This window comes from Teleopsis dalmanni, chromosome 2 (genome assembly GCF_002237135.1).
Source record: "Teleopsis dalmanni isolate 2A chromosome 2, ASM223713v2, whole genome shotgun sequence".
Taxonomy (NCBI): Eukaryota; Metazoa; Arthropoda; class Insecta; order Diptera; family Diopsidae; genus Teleopsis; species Teleopsis dalmanni.
In genome coordinates this window covers 225,346,701-225,356,801 of record NC_051847.1, presented here as the reverse complement: position 1 = coordinate 225,356,801, position 10,101 = coordinate 225,346,701, and the positions used below count along the sequence as shown (strand labels likewise).

The window sequence follows — 10,101 nt, the reverse complement described above, 5'->3', positions numbered from 1 at the left end:
AATATTAAAGCGAAAAATGTGTGCCAAATACAATGTATAATGTCTCAACATAGCAAAATAACATGTCTTCGAACGTAACGATTAATTAAACTCGGATTGTCGAATCATCGAATTAAAAGTAGAAATAACGAAATTATATAAATATTTAAAGTAGTATAAATTGTAAAAGTAAAATGCAATGAATAATTCTGGTCTGAAATATACTGAAATAATTGATATACATACAACAACAGCTGATTGAAATTTAATACCTGTGTTATTAGGATTTGATGTATTTGCTTTGTATGACATACAGACTGGGTCTTCCTGAGGTTGAGTCTGTGATGAAAGCAAAACATCAACACTACATGCTCCATCGTTATTGGTACTTTGAACTGCATTTAAAAATAATTTTATTATTAACAGAAAGAGAAAATAAAAAATTTTAAAACTAACAGATTGTAGATGCATTGTCCGTAATTTTCAAGGAACGATTTGTGATACTGGAAGACGTTTCAACCAGTTCTGTGTGATTATGATATTCCAAATTTTCATTTAGATCTATATAAAATTTATAAATAATTTAATTTATTTATGTTGATTTATATTTGAACAATATGGAAATAAGCATGATAAAAAATATATATGAATACGTTGAATACTGGTACTTAAACTAAACTAGTAAAGATATTTACGCCGAACTATGTCACTTTGAAAATACTTATTCTGTCTTGATAAAATTATAGTTTTATGTTTAAATCAGTTATTTATCGCAGTAGTAATTTATGGTATATAAAATAAAAATAAATTGTTTCGTCACTATCGTGAGGTCTTCCTGATTTTCTGTATGGTTAGCATAAATGTTTTGATTAAACTATGAATACAAGGATTGTGGCAAAGTTTTTGGATCAGAGTTTCTTAAATACCGGTTCGTGAAATATTGTATTTTGGTCTTATTTTTTGCGAATATATAAGTACTGAAGATTGCAAATTGGAATGAATATTTTACCGGCCGGTTTGAGTTGAAAAACATTGCTCTAGATTGCAGCATAAAGTTTAATCCAGGTATGTTGCTTTTTCTGCAATTACCGTCCTCATTCCAACTCATCTACGTGTGCTTTTAAGAGAGAATGACTTGTTAATGCACTAAATGTAATTATACTTTGTTAATCATTTTAAAGGAGAGTCTTAGTAAGTTTTCTGTTAGGAGAGCTCGAGTTGATTATCGTTAATGTACAGGTTGTAATAGTTTACCATCTGTCTTTTGTTTTAGTTGTGAAAGAATGTATAACACTGATTTATAAATATTTGATTGCCATGTTAATGTCAGTGTGATTGTTCAGTTGTAAGTTTGTGTTACCTTACCCAGTTATTCAGTTACTTTCTTATCTCCTGTTTAAAAAGTTAATGAATTGAATCGGTTTCTAAAAGAGGTACTGTGTGCATAACCTTTACTCTTTTGACAATACTAATAAAGTGATAGTTTTACAAAAAACATATGAATAAAGAAAAAGTGAGTTCAATCTGAAAACCTTTAGTGTAAATATCTACTAAAAACTATATTGATTGCTTTTGTTTAAGCTTAAGTAACAAATATATTTAGACTTTGATTAAAACCAAAAAGAATGTTTTTATAAGAGATATTTATATACATATATCTTACTTACACTTTTTCAGTGATATATATGAGCCCTTTACATTTTTCTTCTCAACAGTCAACTGTTCTGCATCTTCATCAGATAATGCTAATGGTTTAAGTATACATATAATTGAAGTCTTGATTATGCATTGAAAACAATACTTGGAAAAATATACTAGGCTCGAAAAGTAATTTCGTTTTATTTTTAAGGAGGATTTGAAATTTTTTTTTTTTCGCATTTAATTTCACGCTTAAGCCGCATTGAAACTAAGACAACAGAAAGCTCTGCGGCATAAAATACCGATTCTTAATTCTTAACATCATCACAAGGTTAATTTACAATTGTGTTTTTAATTATATTTAATTTAATTCTCAAGAAAAAGGTTAAATTTTGAAGCTAATACTCATTGTGTATGAAAAAAAGGCTATATAGAATATCAAACGAACATTATAGGCTAACTATAATTAATTAAATTGGCAACTCACGAAAAGCATTTATAGGTAGAATTAAATGTATTAGAGCAAGAAAACATAGAAGTATTAAATTCTAAAATTATGCTACTGCTACAAACAGAGCAAAATGATATTGAACCAAAATAGAGAACATATTATTCAAATACTTATGCCATATTAAAAAGCTATAAAAATAAATAACGAAATTCTGAATAATCCCGCATTAGTAATAAATTTTTAACTTTTAATCACTTGCCTTTAGTAACATTAATTTTCTCTTGGATCGAATTATTAGTTATTTTGGGTATTTTCCATATCCAATCGTCCTCATTCCAGCAACGAGTATAAAAACTTTCACGAGAAATTTGTAGCTGTTCATCACCATCAATGCGCTCTCCATTCATATTAAAATAATCTTCTTGTACAATTTCATTAAAATCAGTATTCACTGCAAGATCACTCCAATGTAAAAACTTTGGTGATATATGTTGTAAATCACTTAAATCAAGCTTTACATCATTTAACAGTAAATAAAGGAAAATATCACTTATGCGCATATATAAATTAAACGGCCATATTTCTTTTTTAATCGTGGATTCATAAATTTTGAATAGTTTTAGTTTATCATTATAAATATTAGACAATTGATAAATATTTGTGAACTTGCAGAAATCTTCGAACGATATATGCATCAATGTGCGCAGAACAGATTGTTTTGGACCAAAAGAAAAGCGAAGTACATAGGATAAAGTACATTTCTAAAAAAAGAATTAGTAAAATTATATAAATTTATTCATTATAAGTTCATTTCAATTACCAAAGGAATTGGATCGAACAACTTATTGAATATTTCCATGTTTTCTTCAGGTATGACTGGCGATTGTTCATCCAATGTTATTTCATTTTCAATATTTGGTGGCACAATCGTTTCTATTGATATTATTTCTATTCCCGACTGTCTTTTATGTGGTTGTTTATTTTCCTTTATACGTTTTAAAATTTCTGGATGCTTATTAACATCAGACACTTTTTTTGATATGTACATTAATAAAAATTCATCAGATAATGGCTTATAGCTATCGAAATAGGTGTAATTTGATTCTCTATCACTTTTTAAATGGTTTTTATCACATTTTTTTTCTAAAAACAAAACAGATTACAATCACCAACAATCATCATATGTTTTTATTGAGATTCGAACGAACGACCAAAAATTTAATCATGACTCTTAAAATCTTTTAGTTATGATATCATCACTCCTCTCTTATATAAGAGTTGGTTATTGGGAAACAATGATTATTCTGATGAATAGACTTAAAAGTTAAATAGAAATATTTCAAGTATTCGATGGCGTTAATATCAGTGATATAAATACGTTATATCACAACATAGTGAAAACCTTTGATGTAATTAGATTAAAAAGACGAATGGAACCAAATCTCGTCAACCACAACATTCCGCAAGAAGAAGTATAGCCTATAGTAGAATGAAATACGAAGTCAAAAAAGAATAAGTGACGAGCTTAGGAATTCAATATGTTACTGTTCTAAGCGTGATAGTAGTAGAATTATAGTTGAAAAAGGAATCAGCGTATATCATTCAGGTGTATTTTAATTGTAACAATCGGAAACCGAAGATCTATGCAATGGTGTGTTTGAGATTGGTAATGAGAATATCATAATTACGGGAGATGCCATGTTAGAATAAGATAAGAACAGTGTCTTGAATTTAATCAACTGACAAAGTAGTAAATTGTCTATATATCCTAACGTCAAAAATTAGATTTTATATCAGAATGGGTGAAAACCACTTCGGTTTTGCAATATAGTTGACCTAAATGCATAGAATGGATATAGCATTTGATAAGAAACTTCAACTAAAAACACACGTCTGTTCGGTTTTAGAATAAATATAAGACTCGTTTATTTTCTATAATTTTTGCTCTTAAATACTAAATTTTACATAGTCTAATAATTTGGTTTAATTAGGTTTTTCTTTTAGATACAAGGTTAAAGGAAATGTCCCTTAACCTTTTTCTTTGTTACCTTATTTAATTACTTCCTTTTCCTTTACATTTTTAACTAATCCCTGTTATTACATTTCATATTTTAATGTCTAAAAGAACCTTGGTAATAAATATTTTAAGGCTTTGAAAAACTTTTGTTAGAAATTAATTTAATTTACTAAAAATATAAAATAAAATAGTAAAATATTAAATAAAATGCTAAAATATTTAATACCCAAATAACTGAATATGTTACTTAGGTAATTAGCGCGCAGACACATGTTCAAATTTGAACATTCTGCAAGGGGCCAGAATCTCCTGCCGAGAAAACTAGTGATGTATGCGCCATTTAAATTCTCAGAGTTGTAGCTTATCTTCTTTAAGAATGGCCAGTTTACTTTCTAATTCCTTGATTCGCATCATCAGAGATTTCATGTGGTCTGCCGTTTTGAAATAAGGTCGCATGTTGTAGTATACCATTAAATTCCATGATGTTGAAACGTGATCAACTATTCCAATTTTGCCCATGTATAAGGTATCGATGCCAAGCTCGTTTACTGATCCTCCAGCGTTACCATAATAGCGCAAAAAAATACATTAAAATGTTGTAACCTTTTCTTAATTTTGGTGGCTTCTTTTTATCTTCAGTTGTTGATATGTGTGACACATGCTTAGATATATTTTCTTCAATTTGTCCCATTGGCCATTTTGCTGGATGACTCAATTCGTTTCTAGCTATTTGTCTCTTTTTGTAATTTTCCTGTGTCACCAAGTACTTCACTTTCCATTTTTTCCAATAATTGATTATTAATTTTTGTATCGGTTTCCACCGGTCCCAATTACTAATTGTACCGTCTGGAATTGGTTCAGGGATGCTTAACAATGATTTTTCTATTAAAAAATGTGCGGGAATCAATACTGCATCTTTTCCAACCCCGTCACTCTGTTGATATAAAGGTCTTGAATTGAGGACTGCTTCTATTTGATGCAATAAAGTTGACATTTCTTCATATGCTAGATTGGTTTCTCCAATCACTCGTTTTAAGTAATATTTTAGCGATTTTCCACCAGCCTCCCACATTCCACCGAAGTGTGGAGCAACCCTGGGAAAACATTGAATTGATTTTACCTCAGTCTCCCACATTCCACCGAAGTGTGGAGCTACCCGTGGAAAAAACTGCCTTTGAACGCTTTCTGAATTACGTTTATTATTATATTCTATTACAGTTTTTAAAGCCTCCACCGTTCCACCAAAGTGTGGAGCTGCCGGGGGAAAAAAATGCCGTTGAACGCCTTCAGAAACTATAATTGGTGCAATTTTATTATTGGATTTTGTTGCTGTTTTTCCTCCTTCTTTTTCCATTTCATATTTTGCTTTTTGGAGCAATTCTTGTTCAGCCGCTTGTTCACGTTTACGTACCGCCTGTAAATGTGCTCCTGCATCCTGTGTCTTACCTGTGGAAAGTTCTATTTGTTTTTGTAAGTCCCTAACCTGTTTTTGATACATTGCTTCGAGTTTATGTTGCTCAGTAGTTTCCTTTTTCAGTGCAGCTATCTCCTCTTCTTGGAGTTCATTCTTCACTTCGAGTTTCATGCGAGCTATATGCTGATCAGCAATTTCTTCTTTCAGTGCAGCTATCTCTTCTTCTTGCTCTTTATTCTTTACTTCGAGTTTCATGCGAGCTATATGCTGATTAGCAATTCCTTCTTTCAGTGCAGCTATCTCCTCTTCTTGGAGTTCCTTCGTAATCGTACAGAAATGTACTTGGTTTTCCCAAAATGTACTGTAGTTTTGACATTGATCAAGTTTTTGTTTCAGTGTAGCTATCTCCTCTTCAAATTCTGCTGCAAAGGATATCCATTCTTTTTGGGCTCCCCCTTTTTTCTTAATGCGCAATACTTCACGAATTGAATTCTTCGATGCTTCTTCCATATTTTTTCCCATGCTTTGTATTCTTTCGTCCAAATTCAACTTAAGTGACATGTAGTCATCTTGAATTCTTATGTATCTTTCATCCTGGACGATCCCCAAATTATTTTCCTTCATATCAATGGTTAATTTTTGTTGAATCCTTTCCCATAAGGAACTCACCTTCCACTGATATTTCATTAAATCATTTCTTGAGTTGTCGTCATACTTAAGACTTCCCCCAATGTTGACTATATTTTTTTCTATTTCACCAAACAATATCGCGTATGTCTTTATTGAGTCTCTTGTATGTAGTGTTGCCTTTGTTTCTTCTGATAACATTTTTGTTGTTTAATTTACAAAAACTTTCTTAGTTTTGTTTTTAATTTCCTTTATTTTCTCGTTTATATTCCTACGAGAATTATTCCCCAAACGCTTATTAACCCTTGTTAATTTTTGCGTTTCCTCGGACCAAGTGGACTGTATATTCTTCTAGGTTTGCTTAGTTCCGTGCCTCGTATGGACCACTTATGAGCAAGAAACTCCAACTAAAAACACATATCCGGCTCGAAGGACCACTTATGTGAAAGAAACTACAACTAAAAACACACGTCTGTTCGGTTTTAGAATAAATATAAGACTCGTTTATTTTCTATAATTTTTGCTCTTAAATACTAAATTTTACATAGTCTAATAATTTGGTTTAATTAGGTTTTTCTTTTAGATACAAGGTTAAAGGAAATGTCCCTTAACCTTTTTCTTTGTTACCTTATTTAATTACTTCCTTTTCCTTTACATTTTTAACTAATCCCTGTTATTACATTTCATATTTTAATGTCTAAAAGAACCTTGGTAATAAATATTTTAAGGCTTTGAAAAACTTTTGTTAGAAATTAATTTAATTTACTAAAAATATAAAATAAAATAGTAAAATATTAAATAAAATGCTAAAATATTTAATACCCAAATAACTGAATATGTTACTTAGGTAATTAGCGCGCAGACACATGTTCAAATTTGAACAGCATTGTTTATTTATTGTTGAGCAGAGAAGGCAGTCATACCTTTCCCAGAAGACTTAGTGAAGCTTCAATTTACCACACTTTGGTAGTAGAGAATATGGTATAAACTGTTCATTGGGCAGTGGTCACTTATTGGTGTACGTTGTGCAACTCTGCTAGAAAAAATGTTACGCAAACGTATATAATGTAAATTCAAACCTACAAATTAGTGGATAAATTATAAAGGCCTTAGTTCCCCCAAAAGATTGGAAATCCTAATGCAAAGAATTAACAACGCAGCTAAATCTTTACAACATAAAAATATAAAAAATTTGCTTTAGCTGAGTTTATTACTTACTTTCCTTCACTGTAGTTGATTTTGCAGGTATTTCTAAAAATTTTGCCTTCAAACTTTGCGGCATTTCTTTCAAACGCAAAGTGTATTTTTTACGTATCGATGGTTTAAAAAAGAAATTTGTGTAATACAATCGCAGCGCTTTCTTCCAAACCAATTTATTGCTCCGTAATTTTGCGAAAAGTTCTTCATCGCCTTTGGCTTTTTCTTTCAAAATTTGAAGTAGCACTTCTTTGTAATATGTGTACTTTTTGAATTCAGCTATTGAGACAGGAAACATATTATTCCACAATTGGTGGTTTGAAGATAATATTCTTAGCGATTGAAGAGAATCCCAAAACATTTAAATTTTCTTCATAATATTTTTCAGTGGGTGTAACATTAACCACCATGACAATTTTCTCCTTTCTTAACAGTGGAGCTTGCAACAACATCGTAAGTTTCGATTCTCGGTAAGGAATAACCTCAGTATTCTTCTTACGATTTAAATTATTAGCAGCATTAAGACAGCGACCCAGAATCATCAACGATTTATTGATACGTTGTGTTTCCTTAAGCCGTGAACCGACATTCCCAGTTTTGTCAAGTCGTTCAGAACCAGCCAAGTCACAGAATTTATAAGATATCTTCAAATACAAAACAAAAAAATAATGGATAAAATCATTTGAATGATAGTAAAATAGTAAAATAACTTACTTCTGTTATCAAACCTGATGCATTGCACTTTAGCACGTCAATGATGAATATACAATGCGACCGGCTGGAGTTTGCATTGATGGAAGTAGAGGCGTAAGTGACACGTTGTAAGCCAAAGCGCAGCAATTTTAGGGCTTCCAAGCTATTCTTCACATAAACTTGTGTTAATCCTTTCACGAAAACTTTTCCATCGTTGCTAACAATTTTAAGATTCTTACGAGACGGCACTGTAATTGTTTGATTAGATGCCGATAATTCCAGTAAATCATAGACTAATTCGTTATAAATTTCAACGAATGACACCCAAATCATAACAAACACATCATCGAAAACTGTGGTTTCAAAATTATGATCTGAGCATATGATTTGTTGGAATTGCTTACATATGTACTGAGGTTATATCTCCGCAAGCTGTGAGCACTTGACGAGTTGAAATTATTTCCTTGGCAACAAGTTCATCCTCTAAAATAACTACGCGAGCATTTTGTAATTTAACTGCCGGGTGCGGATTTATATTGGAATTGTATAATGTGAAAATATTCTCAATGGAACGCGGCACAATACCAGGATTAACGTCATCGCCTAAAGAAACAATTATTTTTAAACAAATCATATAATTTTACTTTAATTGAATTTTACCTAATAGTGTAAAAGTCTTTCCGGAACCAGATGTACCATAAGTCAGCACTGTGAAACTTCCCTCCAATTTTATTTTGTCACCTATACACTTATTGTATACGCCCTTTTGACTATCATTATTATCGAATATCGCGCTGAAGGTAAAATGTTTTTCCATTGCTGCTTTATTGTTCACCACAAGAGTATTTCCCATGCCTGCAATTTTATATGACGATGAAGGAGAATTAACAGGACGCAGTCGTAGATACACCATGGCCCCATCTTCTCCAATAGTACTTGTTTTCGATATGTCACCACTTGCTTTGAATATATTCTTCGGACATGGACGAAATCGCCGATCTATGCTTGGCTCGGGTCCATTAATGAACGAGAGCACGTTGCGTTTTGTTGTGTCTTCGTCTCTGGACATTTTTTCTTTATTATAACAAACAAAAACATAAAAAACAATAACACAAAAATACTTTGAAGCAAAGTTTGTTTAAGTATTGTTTATTTCTCCAGGAAAATTAACAAACTTGCTTCCAAACACAATATTGGTTAAAATGGTAGCTTTGTCAACAGTTAATGAATTATTTTTAAAATGTCCGCGGCGATAGCGAAATCAATATTATACAATGTACAATGAAAGCCGCTGTAATATTTGTAAGCGATGCTGTGTTTATAAAATTAAATTTATTTAAAATTTAAATATTGTATAGCGTAGCATTAAACCACTTTATGGTTTTAAATAAGCATCCATAAATTCGGCTAAATTATTCAGGCCTATTCTGAATACTCCCAGCGAAAAAACTCCCTATTCGCACGCTGTTCCCGAACACACAGCTCCCTTATTCTGAATCGCTAGGGAGACAGCAGTTTCGTGAACAACAACAATTTCAAATTTGTTTTGTTAAATTTTGGCAACCATGCCACTTTTTAATGACGAAAAGTGAGAAAATGAGCAAAACAAAGAAAAGAATTGCGTATCATATGTTGATTTAAATGTAAAAATCGCATTATTTGTTTGCTGCACAAATTATCGGAAATAAATATAAGTTATTTTATGAGTAAATAATAAACAATTAGAAACTTTTATTTTAATGAGTAAAATAAATATATAAAAAGAATTATGCATGAGCAAAATAAACCAAATGCTAAATTCTAAATTTTTAACTCTTTTTTAAACTAATTAAAAAACAACCTTAAAAAACAAATAAATTAAATTTATTAAAATATATTCGGAAAACTAATCAAAAAATAAAACTTTGAAAATATTAAATTTATTGTAATAATTTTATTATAATAATAATTTTATTAAAATATATTCAAAAATCTGATCATTTTCAGTTACTTTTATATTAAATTAAACTATTTTAACTTGTCTCCCCAACAATTTGGTAGCGAGAGAATTTGTGCAAAATTAGGAAAAAACTCACATTCGCATGC

The 10,101-nt window shown here is 30.8% G+C and overlaps 1 protein-coding gene and 1 pseudogene across 2 annotated transcripts; both read right to left on the bottom strand.

Moving 5' to 3' along the window:
* Positions 1-7: 7 nt before the first annotated feature.
* Positions 8-7,625, bottom strand: LOC119678631 (protein telomere ends associated-like). Of its 2 annotated transcripts, XM_038090573.1 has the most exons (6): positions 7,345-7,625; positions 2,889-3,211; positions 2,328-2,829; positions 1,647-1,724; positions 436-540; positions 8-374 (listed from the first exon to the last, which is right to left on the bottom strand). In XM_038090573.1, exons 1-6 carry the CDS (start codon positions 7,619-7,621, stop codon positions 82-84), a joined length of 1,578 nt encoding a protein of 525 aa, XP_037946501.1. In that variant the 5' UTR covers positions 7,622-7,625; the 3' UTR covers positions 8-81. The 2 variants fall into 2 exon arrangements, with proteins under 2 accessions (XP_037946501.1, XP_037946502.1); XM_038090574.1 differs by lacking the exon at positions 1,647-1,724.
* LOC119678632 lies at positions 7,600-9,263 on the bottom strand (annotated as a pseudogene).
* Between the last annotated feature and the right edge of the window lie 838 nt (positions 9,264-10,101).

Coding starts and splice junctions, on each gene's coding strand:
- LOC119678631 (XM_038090573.1), bottom strand. CDS start 7,621: ATGTTTCCTGTCTCAATAGCTGAATTCAAAAAGTACACATATTACAAA. Junction 3,212..7,344: donor ATCAACTACAGTGAAGGAAA/GTAAGTAATAAA, acceptor TTTTGTTTTTAG/AAAAAAAATGTGATAAAAAC. Junction 1,725..2,327: donor GAAAATTAATGTTACTAAAG/GCAAGTGATTAA, acceptor TTAAACCATTAG/CATTATCTGATGAAGATGCA.